We start from the raw sequence: 20,245 nt of genomic DNA, 5'->3' as shown, positions 1-20,245 counted from the left end.
AAATCGCAGCTATATCAGGTTTGAAGAGGGGAACGGTGGGGAAATGGGTTGGCAATCACTGAGCTATTGTGCCGATGGAGAATTGGGAAGATAAACTCCCCCTCGGAGAGAATCAGCGACTCCAGTGATTTGAAGCTCGGGGACCCAGAATAAAAGCAATCAGAAGAAGGAGCACTTGGAGGGCTGAACTGGTCCAAGCAGCTGGGTTTTATTTTGCCATTGTGTGGAGAAAAAGGCAAAAATTACGCCGAAAACCTCGATTACATAAACCATCCCAGTGCCGCATCCCCAGCGCTAGTTCATTACCCACTTAAAATCAGTTTTAAGGTGAAAAAACCTATAAGTAGCACCTTCCCTTCATTTTTCTTCTGCGTTCGGAACAATTGGGTGAAATAGTTTGAAAGAGTTGATGCTTAGTGGGTGCTTAAACCACTTGGATATTTGATTTGGGTGAATTCATTGTGCTTTTGTGGTGTTTGAAAAGCACTTGGGTGAGAGCAGAGGATTTGCACGAGGTATCCAGGTCAGCAAAATGAAATAATACCTTGAATATTTGCAGCAAAGAAGCAAATTTCCAAACCTGAGGGCTTGGGAAAGGCTGAACGTGACCCCCTGAATGCAGCGACTGTGGCGGCTGGAGGATCTTGGGGTAAATTCACGCCGAATATTCCAATATCAACAGGTTTCGATGGCGCTGCTTTAACTCTCCAACAAGCAAATTAGCACACAAATAGAAGATTAAAAAGAAGATGGAAGCAACTCCTTCCTGCAGAGTTTTACTCGGTGATCTGCATATATTTGTTTCTTCCTAAACCTGCTGATTATATAGCGCTCTCTGATTGCAAAAATGCCATTTTCTGGGTTTTTTTCTGTTCAGCCGCACAGGGGGGAGGTGGATAAATGCAAAATCCCCCCAACACCCAAATCCCCCCAAAACACAGTGAGAAAAAACCTCATGGGGCACATTTTACCCAGCCCTCCATGGCTCACTTGTTCTCTTTTAAATCTGTGCGTTTTGACCCTTTTTAATTATTATTATTTCATAACAAGAGACAAAGTAGGAATTGTGTCCGATCTCCTCTGTTAAGGGTTGTTCACCCCTTGGCTGGGGTTTTAATCACCGCAATGGTCTTTAAATAGTTTTGCTCAGCCCAGGTTTGGCTTTGATGGAGAAAATGGGGCTGGAGCCCTGGGGAATTAATGACATTTTTCTTACCACGCTAATTATTGGCACTTCCATGTGTAATTTCTCACGGCGTCCCCATTCACCCTTTTTCCAGGAGCAGTTGGGGAAGGTTTTGTGAGTAAGAAAAAGCATGTTTTGTTCTTTCCGAGCCTTAAACGTTGAGCGTCACCAGCAAACTCCGGGCATGTTGCATTTCTTGGTCCTCACCCCTTTATTTTTTAATATCATCACTAAATGAATTGTTGCAATAATAACAACCCCCCTTGCTCTGAATTAATGGAGCTTCACAGCTTCTGGAAAACCCAAGAAAGGGCTGATGCTACAAAATCCTTCCAAAAATCATCTCTGGAGTGATTTACCTTCTTAATGTGAAGTTTTAATAGATAAAAGTTGTATCTCATGCTACATTTTGATTCCCCAGCGTCTCTCAACGTCGATGCACGATGAAGAGAAGCTGCTAAGCCCCTGAGTAAAGCCCAGGAGAGGTTTTTGCAAAGCCTGACATGATCTTAAGATCATCCAAGTGGTTTAATCTGCATTAGGAGTTTCCAGTGAATCACTCATTAAAGGATTGAGCCCATTGCGCCGCTGGAATAATTTTCCTGATTGAGGGGAAAGCAGCAGGTACCGAGATCTTTGAAAAGAGGTGAAATGGGATTGTTGGGCCCTCAAATTCTGAAATAAATCAGATCTGAAAGGAGCCGTCGCTCATGGAAATGGATGGGGGATGGGATTAAGAGGCGACATCCATCCCTGTGCATAAAAACTTCATTTTAGGGGTTGGTTTGGGGAACATGAGCCTGTTTTAGCTGCAGCATCTGTCCTTGTCTTGAGCTGGGAGCGGAGAGTAGTGGGGCTGTAGCCACAGAAGGGTTAATAACAGCCAAAAATGCACCCAACTACAGGCTATAAAAGCCAAAAATAAGCAAAAAATGGGGTTTTGATGACTCTGGGGAGCAAATTTGGTTGGAATCTGTGGGACGTGGTGGTGGCAGCACCAGTATCTGGGCTGGGGAAATGGACCACGCCACGTGCCCAGGGCTCCTGTTTCTTTGGTTTTGGGGTTTTTTCTGGCTTTTTTGGGGATTAAAACCAGGGTTTTTGGTTATTTAGTTCCTGAAGCAGAAAGGAGACGTGTATTTTGATGTAACTCTTGGCAAATGCAGGCGAGGAACCCAAAGAGGGGTCGTTACGAGGCCCATGTTGGGTGGATGAGCAGGGGGCTGTGTTGTGTGCCCCCTAAAATTAAACAGCATTATTTGCATGAATAAAATAGCATTATTTGTATGAATAAAACAGCATCCTGGGTTATCACTCAAAGAGAAGATGCTCTGCAAAGCCTCTTCATCTGGGCTTTGTTGTCCTCGTTTAATCTGCGTAGGAAACATTCCTGACACATTTTGTTGGGGTGTTTTTATCGCTTCAAAGCAACTACAAAAGCTGTTTGTAAGTGGGAATAAACAATTCTTTTGAGTTTTCACTTCCAGGAGCAAATCAAACCCTTAGAAAAGGCCACTCGGCGTGGGAGGAACCTCCAACGTGGCATTAGGAAGAAACGGTTCTTTTAGAAGCGTTACCGAAAAGTTTCAATTAGAGGACAAAAGTGACCGGATTAGTGTTCCTGTGCTCACGTGAAATGCAGCAGGCGGGTGATTTAGTGGTTTCCCAGGTCAAGTAAAAGATGTTTTGATCGTATGTTCAATCTGTTCCCATTTATCAAGAGGGAATGAGCAGTTCCCGCTCCAGATGCACAAAGATACAGCAAGACCCAGGTACCTGTGAACTCCCGCATGTGCAAAATGGGGGGAATTCATCCTTTTAAGGGCAGAAATTAAATCACATGAGTTTCTTTTCACCTTGGGAGCAGGGAAATTCAGATTGATGGCAAGTCGCAGCTTTTATATTCGTAGGTCTAAACCCTTTGCCTTTGGTCAGTAGGTCAGAGAGGTTCTCCTGCCCCTCTACTCTGCCCTGGGGAGACCACACCTGGAATCTTGTGTCCAGTTGTGGCCCCTCAGTTCCAGCAGGACAGGGAACTGCTGCAGAGAGTCCAGCGCAGGGCAACAAAGATGCTGAAGGGAGTGGAGCATCTCCCGGGTGAGGAAAGGCTGAGGGAGCTGGGGCTCTGGAGCTGGACAAGAGGACACTGAGGGGGGACTCATTCATGTTCACAGATATCTAAAGGGGGAGTGTCAGGAGGATGGAGCCAGGCTCTTCTCGGTGACAACCAGTGACAGGACAAGGGGTAATGGGTTCAAACTGGAACACAGGAGGTTCCACTTAAATATGAGAAGAAACTTCTTCCTGGTGAGGGTGGCAGAGCCTGGCCCAGGCTGCCCAGGGGGTTGTGGAGTCTCCTTCTGTGCAGACATTCCAACCCGCCTGGACACCTTCCTGTGTAACCTCATCTGGGTGTTCCTGCTCCATGGGGGGATTGCACTGGATGAGCTTTCCAGGGCCCTTCAACCCCTGACATTCTGGGATTATGTGAAGGGAACTGGCTGCAGCGAGTATTCATTTAATAAGAATTGAATAACCTTTCCCTGATCCAGGTGTGTAGAGCAAGATGAAGGTTTTATTGGGGAGTTTCTCTCCATGAAATTTATATTTGCTTTGCTCTTTGTGATGGGTGAGACCTTCCCACTCCCTTCTCTTCTGTATTTCCCTCTTCTCATGGGTGTGAGCAGTGAAGCCCATGTGCCACCACTTCCATACAAACGCTGAATTCTCCCAAAAATTAGGGGAAAAACCAGCTCCTTGCCGTTTCACTTTATGATTTTTATGTTTATTTCTTGGCTTGCTTTGTGATTTCGAACCTGCCGCAAACTCACAGGGTCAAAACGCCGCTTAATGTGGATTTTTGGTCTTTTATTTTGCTGCTGGTGTCTTCTTAAGGAACAAAATGCCTATTGGTGCCTGCTCTGGCAAACAGGCTGCAATCCATTAGTTAAAAGGGACGATCGGGGATATTGCCAGCAGTTTCACCCCTAAACGTGCATTACAACAATCCTTGTGAACACAAAACAAGAATTGCCACTTTCTGCTATGCCCGTGCAGCCGGTGAGGGTTTTCCTGCTCCGTTCGGCCCTTATTTGGGGGAAGAAAAGCTGCTTTTTGCTCAAACTATACACTTGCACAACCTGCGCTGGAGACCCAGGTTTGCATTTGCTTTTCTTGCAAATCCTCTATAAATTATAAGTGAAATTGTGTTTTTTTTAAGGTTATGTTACATATTATACGGCGTCCGGGGGAGCTGGGCTGAGTTGGAGTTTCCCTCCTGCAAGGAGTTGCAATCAGCACCTGCTGTGTCTTTCTTCCTAATTAATTCTGGCTTTTTCCCCTCATTAATAAAGCCCATGGACTCAGCTCATTTTTGGGCTTGTTCTCTTGGAAACGGTGCGTTTTGCTACCTGTGAACCTCATTTCAAGCCGCATTCGGTTATTTCTCTAACAACCACGTGTGATGAACATCCCGTGGTCTTTGCACGATGCACCCGCCTTCGTTTATAAATCTGATATCAAACCTGGATATTAAATATCAACTTTGATTTCAATATGCAAGGAGCAAGCTGGGTTGTATCGCATAATCCTTGCCTGTTAGATCTCGACAAGCCATATGGCACAAATTAAGCCAGAAAGAAGGAAATGGAGTGGTGGATAAAATTGATGCGTGACGCGTAATGGTCAGGAAAAGCAGAAAATCCACCCAGCAACCTGCACGATGGGTCTTTTGGGGTAAAATCCTCAGTTTCTGGGAAGAGCTGCAGGGTTGGTGCTTTCAGAGGAGCCTCATTGATTTGGCAAGAAGCATCGTGCTGATTTTTAGGGTTTTTTTTTGGTGTACAACCACAGCGCTGGTCCCTGCTTGGACTCAGGTCACGCTCTTTCCTCTCTGCTCACAGCACAATTGATAAAAAATCATACTTTTCCCCAGCAAACAGAACGCTTATTTTTTATATCCTTGGGTTTTAACTAAGGCTGAATAACAAAAATCTTTCCAAAATTGAATGTCTCTTTTTCGCCACAGCGTTGCAAGATCTAGGCCTGGCTTTGTAAAACCTCACACTGCTCCTCCTTGGGCTTCTCCCAAAGCAGTCCTGTTTTCTATCAGCTTAAATGCATGCAGCGTTTTGTGGATCATCTCTGCCTACCAGATAACAGGTGCTTTGTTAATTGTATTCCTTAATTATGGGATTCCCTGCCTAATTATACCCAGCCCGTTCTGAGCTGATTTAGCTGGTAATGAGCACGACGCTGCTTCTCCAGCGGGACCACGTACCAGGTTCTTAACGAAGAACCCCAGTGCAAAGCTAATTGGTGGGTGACTAATTAAAAACCCCAACACTTGGGGCATGAATGGTGTTTTTGCTGCAACGGTGCTTTTTTTGGGGGGGGAAATAATTTCTGGGCATGCAGGTCCCAGCGCTACCTGCCTTTGCAAACAGGCTGCTCTAATAAACCCATGGTCCAAGGGAATATCATGGTTGTAAATTCTCTCTCCCCCCGGTTTTTTTAACATGCTTTTGGATTTTTAGCTGGTTACCATGGTAATTTTCCACCTTCCTTTTGCTGGTGAATCTCCCAAGTCGCTGATGGATGGAGCTTTGGGGACATGTGAGCTGAGCTGAGCTTTGCTCTCCATCCTCTGCAACGTTGGACACGATGCCCGATGGGACATCTCAGCGACCAAAGCATCAGGAGAGCGATGGGTGTTGCCTGCAAGAGCATCAAAGCTTCTTGTTTAAGTCATTTGCTCCCTCAGGACTTGGATTTCCAGCCTAAATTTGTTGCCACGATCGATTCTGGCACAGACGTGAGTTCTTGTCTGTACTCTGGGGGATGGATGATCCTCCGTTGGACGCTCAGCTTGGAAACGTCGATGTTCAACCAAGCGCCCATCGCAGAGAGATGCTGAACACCCGTACCCACCCAGGGATAACGTTTGCACCCCTGCATCCTTTTAACCTCTTTCCCCATGCAGAATTTTGCCAGATTGCATCTGGTTTCTCTTTCCAATCCATCTTTCCTTCCTTTCTGCAAGGGACCAAACTGCTTTTGCTTTTAGGGCCGAGACCTTTGGAAGAGGTTTGCAGCTCCCTGAGGAGCTCAGTATGGAATTATTTCATTTCTCAGTGTTTGAAAGCAGCTCCAGGTTTCTGGGTCTCCCTCACTGACAGCCCGATTTGGAGCAGGGGTTAATCCTTTCCTTTCTCTTTTCAGTTCTTCTGGGTCCTTCTGGTGATCTTCCTCACGGAGCTGCTGCTGATATTCATCGAAATCATCTTTGAAAACAAGGTGGGTGCAACCAGGAGCCTTTGGATGCCACATGGGGACAAACCACAGCCCCGCGTGTCATCGGGGACGAAACTCCGCAAGTATCTCTTAGCGTAAGGCCAGAAACCAGCAGATTTTCATTGTTCTTGCTCTTTTGGTGCTGCCCATCATGCTCCAAAGCCACGACAGATCTCCAGCACCCCCCAGAGCTCCTGCTGCATCTCCCCATGCAGAATCTCAGCCAAAACATGCTGTATTGTTTTTTTCTTTTGATTCTTGAGGACTCATTAAACTCCTTGCCTCAATTACGTTAACTGCTGGCTTGCATTTGCAAGGACAGGTTTGAGTTATAGCTGAGCCGGTGAGACGGTAAAAGCTGCCAACAATGTGCTTTCTGGCCTCCCTCCCCTGCTGAAGAGACCTGCCGTTTCCAATTTAATCTTACCCTTGCGATCGATTGAACGATTAAATAGCTAATCTCAATCTCTGCTGGCTCAATGAATGCACAAGGCAGGAGAACAGCGTCTGAAATACCTGCTTATGGCTTCGAAAAATCGATTCCCCTCTACGCAAAACAGCGAGATGCTTTCAGACCCCTTGGGGTTGGAGTTTTGTGCTCGGTGAGCCCCGAAAACAGGTTGGGGTTGGAGTTCTATGTTCAGTGAGGCCCAAAATCAGGTTTGGGTTGGAGTTTTGTGCTCGGTGAGCCCCAAAAACAGGTTGGGGTTGGAGTTTTGTGCTCGGTGAGCCCCCAAAACAGGTTGGGGTTGGAGTTCTGTGCTCGATGAGCCCCAAAAACAGGTTGGGGTTGGAGTTTTGTGCTCGGTGAGCCCCCAGAACAGGTTGGAGTTCTATGTTCAGTGAGGCCCAAAATCAGGTTGGGGTTGGAGTTCTGTGCTCAGTGAACCCCAAGAACAGGTTGGGGTTGGAGTTCTGTGCTCATTGAACCCCAAGAACAGGTTGGGGTTGGAGTTATGTGCTCAGTGAACCCCAAGAACAGGTTGGGGTTGGAGTTATGGGCTTGGTGGGCCCCGAAAACAGGTTGGGGTGGGAGTTCTATGTTCAGTGAGCCCCAAAATCAGGTTTGGGTTGGAGTTGTGTGCTCAGTGAGCCCCAAAACCAGGTTGGGGTTGGGGTTATGTGCTTGGTGAGACCCAAAACCATCTTTTGGATGCTGCAACCAACTCCATCTATCTCCGAAACCCTCCGATCTCCAAAAAACACAGTGCACCGTGGAGATGAGTAGAAACCATTAATGCCTAAATTGTCCCTTTATTTCAATTTAATGGGCAACATCAAAACCTAATTAAAAATCAAACAATGAGGGAGAAAGAAAAGAGAGATCCGACAAGCGGTGAATCCACTTGACCTGAAATTGTTTGGAAGCACAAATCTGCATTTGGAACAATGCTTGTTTATGAAACTTGCTAAAAACATATTTAATTGGATTTTGTATTAAATAAGCAAGAACGAGGAACGAATTTAGTGGCCTCGAAGCTACTGAATATTAAAATGGGCTCTATTGATATGCAAATGGGTTTTTGGAGGTTATCAGAGATAACGGTGTTGGCGTCTTTGAAGGGAAGGGAGTGGAGAGGTCTCATAACCAGAATGTAATGATTTAACACCATGACGTTTATCTCCCACCTTAAAATCAGGATTTAATTCCAGTGGCTGCCTCCAGGCCGGCATCTTCTCAGGTGGCAACAAAATCTGGGGGAAAACAAGCAGAAAAGGGTAAAATTCAAGTGCTGCCCATTGTGTTGGTCTTAGCGCTGGGCAAACTGGGAAGGAACGTTCAAATAAACTTCCACCCGAGCGATTCCTTGAGGTTTTCCAACCCCCCTCGCTGGTGCAGCCTTTGTTTGCCGCTCTGACGCGCCTTCATTTCTCTTTCTTTCGCGTTCTTCTCCCCGTTTACCCAACCTCTAATTTTCATGTCAGAGCGAACTATGAAAAATAACATTTTCTTCCCCCCTTCCCCCTGCTTCTAACTCAGAAAAAAGTTCCTTTTTCCTTCATTAATATTTCTCCCTGGCAGTTTGTCAGGAGTGAAGCTGCAAACCCGCGCCGGGCTCAGCATAGGACATTTTGAGCCTCCGCTCGCTTAATAACCTTCCCAGGCGCCTGTAAAATACATTTTCAATTCAATTAGTGTTTAATGCAAAGTGTCAAAGTGTCCTCAGCGATACAGCTGAGAGAGCAGCCCCAGCCGGGCCGCTCCGTCCCCTTTTTGGGTCAGGATGGAATTGCCGAGTGATTTGTTGGGATTAGGAGCGATTGGGGGCCCTGATGAGGTCTCAGCTCCAGCTTGTGGCTCATCCCGCTGATAAATCACGCAGTATTGGCAACACAGAATATTTCACCTCCTAATGCAGCAGAACCCCCCCCTGCCAGGGGTTAAAATCACGATATTGGAGAGCTGGAGGGAGCTTTTGAAGAAGTCATACTAATAATTAAATTTAATGCGCAGCGTGTGGGAAAAATTGGGTGGCTAAAGGTGCATGAGTCTGCTTGTACATGCAAGAAACAGCTGGGAGCTCAAAAGGAATGAATTTTGCCCTAAGAAATAGGTTTGTGCCGGTATGCAGGTTAGATTCTTACTCTTGTAACAGCTGGTGACACTATGACAAAATCTTCACATTTTGCGATATTTTCCTGGTGCCTTTTCCACGTCGAAGCTGTGATTTATCTTTTTTCCCATCCCCAGATGAATGCCGTTTTCCACTCCAACATCCAAGAGGGCATCAGACACTATTACGATGACCTGGACTTCAAGAACATCTTGGATTTTGTACAAGAAAAGGTTCGGTTTTGCGGGGGTGGCGGCATTGGGGAGCGACGTTGTGTCTCATTGAAACAACAGCTTTACTTTTCCCCATATTTTCAGAGTTTATCCCCATCCCTAGGATGCCTTTCTTGATCTATCTTGAATATCCCGATGTTTCTTGCTTTGCCCTGCTCGTTTTGCTCAGTTTCGTGTTGTCCTGCTCTCCAAGCAGGAATTTGCGGTGAGTTTTTCTGCAAATCGCATTTTCTGCTCCAAACCACGGCGTGAACTGCACCAGGATATTTATATTTCCCAGTCTTGATGGGAAACAGGTGCCTAAAGCCTGGAAACCTTTTGATAACTACCCCAACCTGCACAGGTGGAATAACATAACATGTTAAAGCTTCTTCAGGGCTGCAAAGACCCTTAGGTAAGTCCCTTCACTTGAGGTGCCATCAGTCAATGGCCAAACCCTTAACTCGACAGGAAAATTGTAGATAAGCTGCTCCTGGGACTGGCGAGAGCTACATCCAATCCAATATGAGCCTTGGCATAACCTGCTTTAATTATTTTAGGTGCATGGTTGAATATTTTGTGCCGTATCTAACGCTCAGAGCCTGCCAGGGCTTGGCAGGATCCGTCCTCTGTCCTTGAACCAACCTGCAGGTCGATAAAACCGTCCTCGCAACTCTTTTTTAACCAAATTTTTGATACACTGCTTTGTATATTATACACCACATAGTTTGTTTAAGGTGCTAAATATTAAATTAAATTAAAACACTCTCCTAATTCCTGCCATTGAGCCCTGGCAAGATGAGTTCCCCTTTGGCAAAGCAACAATGCGCCCCCCAAGTACATGGAAAAGCCAAATGAAGTGGGGATTTGAAGTTATTTTCCACATCATTAAGTGTGTGGCTGGTCTGGAAAAGCTTGTTTGGCTCTAATCTATCGTTTGGTTTTCCAGCACTGGTGAGAAGTCATTCCTGGGAGCTTGGGTGATGGAGGTTTGTTCATGTTTTGAGTGAGGTTCTTTGGTTTATCTGTTATTTGTGTTATTGTAATTGACTCAAAGCATTTGTTGAATTAAAAAAAAAAGTGGAAAAAAAATCCCAAAACTTGAGGTTTAGGAGAGAAATAGCAGTGATTTCACATCTCCTGGGTTGTTTTTGGAGAGCAGAGCTGCTCTCAGATGAACTTTGAATGTTCTCACCTCAGCCTCGTTTCTCTTTTCATCATGGGTTGGAGCGTCATAAATACATGAATCTTATCTCTCCCTTTGAAGAAAAGGAGACTATGAAGCTCCTTCTTTGATGTAGCTGGAATTTAAGGCCGGTGGTGCCCTCCACGCTCCCCTTTCTTGGCTTAAATACCTGGTTTTGACTCTTGGAGTCATCGTTACTGAGCCGAGCGCATTAATAAGCCCGGGAGCCCTCACAAGGTCTCAACACACGACGGATTCTGAGAAAGATAAGGATGTTTTACCCCAGCCTCTCTAAGACAACGCTGTAATTCAGACCTGTGTGTGTGAGTGATAAATGGATGTTGGATCCATCCCCAACGAGGAGGTCACAATCACAACCACAAATCTCCAGAAAATCAGATGTATTTGCGGGAAATGTTTCTCTATCTGCAAACAAGCAAAGATCAGGGGCTTATCATATAATCTCACCCTGTTTTTAGGACATTTTTCCCTGTCTACTTCTTCACTTGGCTTCTTATTAAAAGTTTTCAGGGGGAGATGATAATCTCAAAGTTTCTCGCTGTACTAAAAGAAGTTGTGGCCATTTATAGCGTTGTCAAGTCTTTAACATCTGCACATTTGATCTCAAGCTTTGCAAGAACATGCAGCTCATTGGTCTGAGATTTTATAGTCGCGTCCGATTTCCAAACCAAGAACAGCAGCAAAGGCAGCACTGGAAATGCAGAGTCGCTTTGTCTTGAGTGCAGGAGCTTTGGAGAGAAGGGAAATTGGGTTTTTTTGAGACCTGAGCAGCCTGATTCACTTTGGAATGATGAGAACTTGGGAAGGGTTGCACTCAGACCTGCTTTGGTTTTGATAAAGCACAAGCTCAGAGCAGCCTGTCATCATTAGTGGTTTTTCTTGCCATTTTCCCCATCAAAAACCTCGTCTAACTAGTACATGGCTTATTTAGGTCAGACCAAACCACACTACGCCCCTTAGGATTTGAATTTTGCTTAAACCCTTTCTCAAGTCCTGCTTTAAACCGCAGCCAACTGCCTTCACGCCCTTAAACCAGGATCACGCAGTAAAAATAGCAAGTAATTACGGTCCGAAGTGTCATATTTTACATTACCTAGTGGTGTAAATTACGTGGTTTTACCTGTCAACACCTATTCGCTCTGGCTGCCTGTGAGCAAGTACAAATGGAAGGAAATTGCCCTAAAGAAAGTAATACTTATATGTTTTTATTGCTCATCTTTGCTGAACTCCTGCCCTTTGCAGGACACGAGGCCGGAGCCACCGAGGACTGAAAAACCCAGATTTGCCCCAAGCCACTGACTCGCTGGATCTATTTTAATGATTTGCTGAGCGCAGGTGGAAGAGGAAAGTTCAACCCGCTTTGCCAAGCGCAGGATTTGAATTTCAAAGAGCTGCGGTTCGTGCTCAAACCCGAGTAGCTCCAAACTCAAAGGAAGGCTGGGAGGGAGCTTGGTTTGCTTGCAAACCTTCTCCTTTCTTCTCAGCGAAGATTAAAGGCAGTTTTCAGCACCGTGTCGCTTTGGGGGCGATGGTTTTAGCTGTAATGAGCCCACATCTTGCAGGTGATGGTTCTCAACACCAAGAGCTCTTTGGATATGACCTCTTTCCATGGGCTCTCTTTGGTATTTCTGCTTGTTATGTTTCTCTGAGCCCTGGGAGCCCGTGTGAAATTAAAACCTACACTAAAATCTGTCTCAGCTTATGAGAAATAAGCCCAGACACAACATTAGTTTGAGCTAAACCACAGAGAACACTCCGGTGAGGCTTCCCGGCAGTGAGTAACCCTCATTATAAGGATTTTGTACCAACTTTTGCACGGTTGTAAAAGCAAATGGAAAACTTCTTTGTAGCATGAGAATATCCAGTCGGTAGCAACAACCAACACCCCTTTGGGTGGTTTTCTCCTATTTCTGGGCAACTTTTGCTCTCCCTCACTGCTGGGGTAGGATTAAAAGCAATAGAGGAATTAAGGTAGGAAGTTAGCAAATAGTTGTAAATCTGTGGGTTGTAAACCTGTGAGAGATGCTCACGGGGTTAAACCTCTCCCCAAAACCACCTCTCGAAGGTGCGGTGCTTAAAAAAAGGGGGAAAAGCTGTCTTTTTGTGTCTTCCCAAGCACACACACTCCTCCTGCCCACTTCGGGCTTTTCTTTCTGGGCGAAAAACATAAAGATTCAATCTTGTTTACCAAGAGAAGGGATGAGTCGGTATATAATAAGCCCACTTTTGTTCTGCTGAGAACAGAAAATGACTTTCATTACACATTTTTTTCTTCCCATTGTGCGAAAAGAAGGGGGAAAAAAAACAGGTTTTTTTCTCCTTTGTAGCTGTAGCATTTGATCTCTAATTTAACTTGACGGGAAGAAAAATCCCTCTTAGACTGCGCTGCCTTATTAGCATCTTGTCGAACGGCACCGATGAACCAAGAGCCAAGAAATACATTAATTTGAGGTGCAGGAAGAGCCGCCTCTCGCAAACGGGATGGATTAATCACCTGTAATTAAATCAGTGCAGCCTGAATGAGCCTCATCTTCCCCGGGCTCGTGAAAGCAATGGTGCCTCTGATACACGTGTGTGCATCCATTGCTGCTGCATGCCTCGAAAACAGGGCGAAACGGGGTTAAACACCCGCTTTTCTCTTTTAACGTGGTGTCTTCAGCTTCTATTTAGGGTCCTGGAAAGCAGAAAATAATCGGGGTTCTTGGCGCTGGTGTTTTAAAGAGATTCAGGACATGGCTGGAGGGGAGCTGGACGTGTCGAGGTTGGTTCAGCTGCTCATCTCATTGTCTTTGCTTCTTCTTTTTGCAGTTTTCTTGCTGTGGTGGCGATGAATACCGGGACTGGGCGGTGAACCAGTACCACTGGTGCAACGGCAGCGGGCCGCTGGCGTGCGGGGTGCCCTACACCTGCTGCGTCAGGAAGGTAAGGCAAGCAAACCACAAGAAGTGCCTTTATTTCACTCAATATTTCAGCAAAACCTCCTCTTGCGGGTGGTTATTATTGCACATTTCTGCGCTATAGGGTTTCTTGGACGCTGTGTCGCCATCCTGCAAAGTGAGACACTAAAGAAACTAACACATATATATATATACAGAATTGCCTGGGTTGGAAAAGACCTCAGAGATCATCACGTCCAACTCCAGCCTGTTTACTAGATCATGGCACTAAGTGCCATGTCCAATCTCAGTTTAAAAACCTCTAGGGCTGGTGAGTCCAGCACCTCCCTGGGCAGCCATTCCAATGCCTGACCACTCTCTCTGCACAGAATTGCTTTCTAATCTCCAGCCTCAATTTCCCCTGGCAGAGTTGAAGCCCACGGCCCCTTGTCCTATTGCTGATGCCTGGGAGAAGAGCCCAACCCCCACTTGGCTAGAACTGCCCTTCAGGTAGTTCTAGAGAGTGCTGAGCTCAGCTCTAAGCCTCCTCTTCTCCAGACTGAACAAGCCCAGCTCCCTCAGCCTCTCCCCATAGGGCTTGTGTTCCAGTCCCTTCCCCAGTCTTGTTGCTCTTCTCTGGACCCGCTCCAGCACTTCAATCTCTTTCCTGAACTGAGGGGGAATATATACACATATATACGGGCTACGCTATAGTTTAGTATTTTTAATGTTGAATAAATACCAAAGCTCTGCGCTATTAATTATGTTTGTATCATGATAAGGAGTTGTTAGAGCTGCCAAATTCCTGTTTTTCCACCTAACATGTGAAATATTCCGCTGAGACTGAGCTAAGCACTCTGACACCGTCTTGTTTAATACGACTATCCACCTCATCTCAATCAACCTGACACACGCTGCGGATAAAACACCACAAGCTGGGCCAAGGTAGGGGAAAAAAAAGCCCAAATATCCCTGGTTGCTGCACCAAAAATGCTGTAAACACTGCTAAAAAGGATTTGTTAAGCATAATCCTGGGAGCAAAACCTCCTCGGGGTCCAGAGCATCAGTGTTGCCTCATCAGTCTGGTATTGCTGGTGGATTTTTAATGGAAAAAGAGGGAAATCTGCGGTGTTTTATATTATCGTGGAAGTCTGACTTGCAAATCAGCCGCAAAAATAATTGTCATCTCTAATCAGGGTGTTGATTAAGAATCTTAAAACTCCTGAAGATGGAATTAGGAATTCATGTGTTGTCCTCTTGTGTTATGAGTGAGGATGTGCTGGAGAGAGTCAAGAGCTTTTTCTAGTATTTTTACACTCCCCATGGTTTTGGGTGGCGATTTGGCAAACAAAAGTGCATCAGGCGGTACCAGAGATACAAGAATCACAGATGATTAATATAATAAGGTAAGAAATAAGACAACTTTTTGCATTGAGCTGGATCTGGAGGATGCTCTAGCAAAGGCCAAGAGGGAAAGTCCACAGTAAATCCTTGACGTTCTTTTCAAGAGTTAAAGCCCACGAATGTGTTTGTGACAGCCAGTGCAGTTTTATGGGATGTGAGACCTCACCAAACGCATCTAAATCTCCCTGAGAAATGAAACCCATTCTTGCGGAGAGCAGTAATGAGGTAAATAGATGTCGCCTCGTTCTTCAGAGACGTGATTTTTGGCACCGCACGGCCCTTTTGCTTAAGAAATCAACCTGACGTGATATTAATAGTACATGAAACGGATTAGGAGAGCCAGCTCCCTTGGGAGGGCGCTGCTGCCTGCGACATAAAACAAACTAATACAAATTTAGTTTAAACAAGAGAGCAAACCCCTTGTAATTGCATTTAGTGCAAGCTCCAGCAAGTCTCTGTTTGTAGCTATTTGCTGATATTGCCAAGTTGTCGTGGGGGTTTTCCTTGTGGGCTGAGAAGGTGGGAAAGCACCTCAGGATGAAGAAGGTACCTGTGTGTGATGCTCTGGACATACCTGGTTGGTTCTTAGTGACGTGCAAGTCCCACTGAAAACCCTTTTTCCACCAAAATACGTTACTCGAGGGCTGAATAGATCTTGCGTTGGCTGTGAGGCTGAAGCAACAACCAGGGATCGCCCGGGCACATGTACGAGCATTTCTGCGTTGGGTAGAGATGAACACGATGGTCTCTCTGCCCTCAATAACCTTTTTATTATATCAATCAGTTATAATACTGGCAAGAAACCCTTCTTGTGTCCTTCTTCTTGATTTGTGGCTCCGTGGATGAAAGAAGGAGAGCGAAGCATCATTTTCTCTTAGAAACCCTTTGAGATTTAGGTAGAGAAATGCTGGAAGATATCATTTGAAAATGTAATATTGTGGCAAGAATAAAAGATGCCGATAGGAGCGAGCTTGGCTGAAGGAAGGAGCGTGAAACGTGGATTAGGAGGTTGGTTGCAAGATGTTTTCAACTTGTCGTTAAAAACAGCTATAAAACCATCCTGTTTTCCAAGAAAAGACTTTTTCTGTTAAAAAAGCCTCCAAGAACTTTGCGTTCCATCTTCCAGGGCAGGCTGAGTTGCGTTAATGAGAGCGAACATCCCCCAAAAATGCCCGGGGTAGTTTCAAGAGTCTCATCTCTGAGGTCATAGACCTTAAAATCTCCCCGGGAAGAATGAATATGGGCAAATATGCACCAGCCTGAGGGTGTGAGGTTGGATTCTTATCTCTAGGTGCTTTTCTAAATGTTTTTAAGACGCTTGTGCTTCCTCCCGGGCAGCCGCAGCGGCTCCGAACCCCTTGTGAAGTGTCACCGCTGGCTTTCAGCACTGATTTTGGGGGAGAAAAAGCAGCTGGTTGGATAAAAAGTGCCCTCGGTAGGTTTTAAATGGCTCTTTTGTGATCCCCGAAGGCATCAAAATGCATTCTGGAAGAATAAAGGCTTCTGGTTTTCTGTTAGAAATTTCGATTCAGTTCTGACCTTCTTTTCTTCGACTTTGACAAAAGTCGATCAAGGCTAAAACCTCAACTTTTCTGTCTTCCACACTTGTCCCAAATACAAGGGAATTATTCAAACAGATGGACAGGACTGGAGACAACCAAGAAACCCTTGGTTATTTAATGCAATGAATGGTGATGAATTTGTGCCGTCGGACGCGTTCCGACGATGAGCCCCATAGAAAACGATGGTGTTTCACCAGCGATATCCACAAAAGCAAGTCTGAAAAGCAAGACAACTGAAAGCTAGCAAGAAAAATGTTTTATTTTAAAATGTAAACCAAATAGACGGATCCTTGGTCATGTAGTTTCCTTTACACCACTGTAGGTGACAACATTTACCATAAGAACGCTGCAAATTCCTGTTACGCTGAATATTTCCCATTTCGCCGTCCCAACCCCGGCTGAAATCTCAGCAACGCCGACAGGTGTTTTGCTGCCGATCTCCACGTTTCACATGCGCAGGGACTAATTAATCTCCTTAACGATGCCCAGTTCATAAACAGTGTCTTGAAGCAATGGGATTTTCGGCAGCGCTGTGAGTAACGTGGTAGGTACAGCAGCTCTTGGTCGGGTATCGCCGGAATAATTTCCCTGCCAATTACAGGAGGAACAAGCTGCAGCTTTATGCTGGAGTCTGGTTGGAGCTTCACATTTCTTGCAGGAAAGTATAATTGACACCTAAATGTGCACATCTCGCTTTTTCATCTCTGTGCCTCCGAAGCACAAGATGTTTTTGTTTTGTTGGCCAGGAGCTTTTACTGCTCGTCAAAAACATCTTTCTGAGAGTGTCATCATTTCAGCACGTTATTACTTTATGGGCACAAGGCCCCTTTAGAAATACACGGTGTTGTGGAAGCTGCTGTTTGATCCATAAAACAAGGCAAAAAACCCCCAAAAAAACATCAGAAGATCAATCCCAAGAGGTGCAAAGTTCCCAGGATGTGCCGGCGTTACTCTCTGGCTTTGCTTTTTTGGGGGGAAGATGAGCAATAATCAGTTTTATAACCCAAAATGTACCGCATTCCATCCTGACAGAAGCAGAGGCATTAGATTTTGGTTTATTTTATTTTATAAAAGTCCTGAATAACAACATTCGACCTGAATTTCTCTCATTAGCAGTAGCTCTTGAAACGTTTTTGTTGGTCAGCAAAGATCTAAACTTTGGGGATGTCTAAAATCCTCATATTTCTCCCCAAAGGACTGGGATACTTTGAGGAAATTCCCCCTTGATTTCTGGAGAGCCCAATACATTTGATTCCCCGTATTATCAAGCAGGGACACGACTAAAGGTGTTAAAAAAGGTGGTCGGAATGAAACGAGGAGAAAATCAAAGGAACATTTTGCTCGATGCTCACAGGACGTGAAACTGGTCCTGGCTCAAATCACTGCAAAAGCCTTGGGGGCACCTGAGCATCCTCTGAAACAGCATAAACCAAAGAGAAAAGGTTCTTTTAAAAAATAATTTAAAAACCACAATATTTTGCTGACATGCGTGGTTTCAGCATCACATTTGGGCAAAAAGGAGCCTGCGGTAGCAAAGTGAGGTTTGAATCAAGATGTCCGGGCGGGCTCTTTTATTTCTTTCCTTTTTATTCTTATTTCTTACACCTTAAACCCTTCGGCTTCCTCTGAGTTAAGTCTATTCGCCAATTCTCTGTCCGCAGGTCACTGGAGGGGTCATTAACACCCTGTGTGGATACCGGACGCTCGACAAAGAGGTAACGTCGGCTTTTTCCTTTGTACGCACAAGATTTTGCTTCTCCTTCCCCAAACCTCCTCAAATGAACATGTTATCTGCAGGTAAACTCTTCCCTCTCAAGGCCAGCTGTTACTGCAGCTGGATATAAATTCATTTGTATTGCTTTTCCCTGGCATCTCAACGTGTTGTGACAAATCTGGGTGGTCCCTGCAGGCTTTGATGTGGCTTTTCTAGGTCACACCCAGGAAATTCTGGTCCTGAGCTGTGTTTTGAGGCCCGTGGGTGGGACAGAAGGTGCTTTGAGGCTTTCGGGGGTGACCGCGGGGCTGTGTCGCAGCCGAGCCGCAGTATCTCCATGCATATGGCCCGTAGCTCCCAGCGACGTTTTTTTGGCAAAAAATCCAGGGGAAGGCTCCAATCCAACAAATCAATTCCCAAACGCTTCTCTTGCAACTGCACTTGCAAGAAGGCGCGAACGCAAGAAATAACATCTCCCCCAAAAACCCAATATGTCAATGAAAACTGTGACGCTTCTCTCCGCTCTGTTCCAGCGCCTGGAGCTGCTCGACGTGATCCATGTGCGTGGCTGCATCCACGCCGTGGGGCTGTGGCTCAAAGACAACTTCGAGGCCACTCTGGGCATCGTTTGCTCCCTGCTGCTTCCACAGGTACGTGGCAGATCCCTCTCAGCGTCTCTCGCTGCGCTGAAGGAGGAAAATAATTCATTTTTAATGGTTTTCCCCTTCCATTTGCACTTAGAGATCTGTGTCTTGCGTCGGAAAAGTCAGAGTGTTTCCATAGCAGAATTAAGTTTATGACTGTGGTGCTGGCTGGCTCGTAACTCACTCCTGAAATCTAATTATTGATCAAGTAATAGCGTCTAAAAGCAAGTCATGCATGTGTTAGCATGGCGAATCCTTTTATATTTGTTTTTACAGCTCTCTTCAAATAGAGCATAAATATTAACTAAAAAAACCCTACCATAATCTTAAATTTAGCAGGATTTGCTCTGCCTCATAAAATCCATTTCCCATTGATGTTGCCTGAGGATCCAAGTGACGTTCTGGCACAAGTAATTAAAGTCTCCGTCACAGATGCTCGATACGGAGAGAAATTTTGGGTTGCAGCTGGGGCTGCCCCTTTGCAACACAGTCAGCACTGGAGCTGAATATCTCCCTTAGAGCTTTCCAGCATCATTTTTGACAAAACTTCGGAGATTTACGGTTGATTTGATTGGGTTTTTTAATTCCTTTTGAGACTCGCAAACAGGAGCCTTCTTTTTATCTCATTTGGTCTAACATTGGGTTTGCTGCTGGAGGCATGTGCTGATGCTTTCCAGATATGGGCTTTTATCTAAACGGAAGTGAAATTATATGTATTTTTTTATGTGTTTCCACTTGCAGTGAAAGGGAAAATAGCGGCTGAATAAAGCAGAAGCTGCTGGGGTAATATGTGGTGCGTTGAGCTGGTTTTTCAAAGGCTGGACTTTCCTCTTGAGCTCTCAGATGGTCCAAATGTAAAACCGAAGCAGGGGAGCAGTTTGTGATGCTTTTCCAAAGCCTTTCTGCTGTGTTCCCACCAGGAACAGGCACAAAAGAGGGGTGAGAAGGTGCCGTAAGACACACAACCGCTTCCATCTGCTTCGCAGGGTGTTGAGAGCCCATTACGGGAGCTGCCTGTTGCGTTCCCCATTAACCCAACGTGACGCTCTTAACTGGGAAGGACGCGGAGCAAAACCAGCGCTGGCGAGGAGGGTTGCTGAGCCTTGATGAATATCAAGTGCTTTTGAGCATTGTGATTTTTCCGGCGTGCCGTTAAACGCTCTTCAGATGAAGAAGCTCATTCTTCCCATCTGCTCACGGTTTCCAGGTTTTAAATATAAATCGGTTTTGATTCTGGCAAGTTTGGGAGGGAATTAGGTTCTAAATGGCCGTCTGTGTTGCCAGGAGCTGTCAGCCCAGAAACAGCTTCGTCCCCAGCATCTGCCAGCAGAATGAGTGAGAATATTGTCACTCAATTGCCGAGCCAAGGGAAAAGAGTTGGCACTGTTGACATGGGGAGGTGATAATTCTTTGAATTTTAGGAAGAGTGAACATATTAACCTGTCCCGTCTTAGGCCCAATTTGTCATGTCCTGCACTTGTTCTTCTCCTTGGAGCTTCAAACCACCTCGGTTGGAAACTTGAAGGGTTCTGGGGAGAAGGTTGGGACCGTGGTCCGTGTCCTGAGTCCAGCTTTGGGTTTTACCCAGTTTTC

General features: G+C 45.5%; 1 protein-coding gene across 2 annotated transcripts in view; it reads left to right on the top strand.

The window, feature by feature from the left end:
* LOC309450129 (tetraspanin-15-like) overlaps nt 1–20,245 on the top strand; it is a 76,096-nt gene that overhangs the window by 47,438 nt on the left and 8,413 nt on the right. For both annotated transcript variants that reach the window (XM_082072795.1, XM_082072794.1), the window contains 5 exons: nt 6,407–6,481; nt 9,171–9,266; nt 13,261–13,374; nt 17,956–18,009; nt 18,542–18,658. In XM_082072795.1, the coding sequence (XP_081928921.1) occupies nt 6,407–6,481; nt 9,171–9,266; nt 13,261–13,374; nt 17,956–18,009; nt 18,542–18,658 (456 nt within the window). The remainder of the gene's footprint in view (nt 1–6,406; nt 6,482–9,170; nt 9,267–13,260; nt 13,375–17,955; nt 18,010–18,541; nt 18,659–20,245) is intronic.

Source organism: Streptopelia decaocto (genome assembly GCF_964273445.1).
Source record: "Streptopelia decaocto genome assembly, chromosome: 25".
Taxonomy (NCBI): domain Eukaryota; kingdom Metazoa; phylum Chordata; class Aves; order Columbiformes; family Columbidae; genus Streptopelia; species Streptopelia decaocto.
The sequence above is the reverse complement of the archived record's forward strand: the minus strand, read 5'-3'. Positions and strand labels throughout refer to the sequence as shown.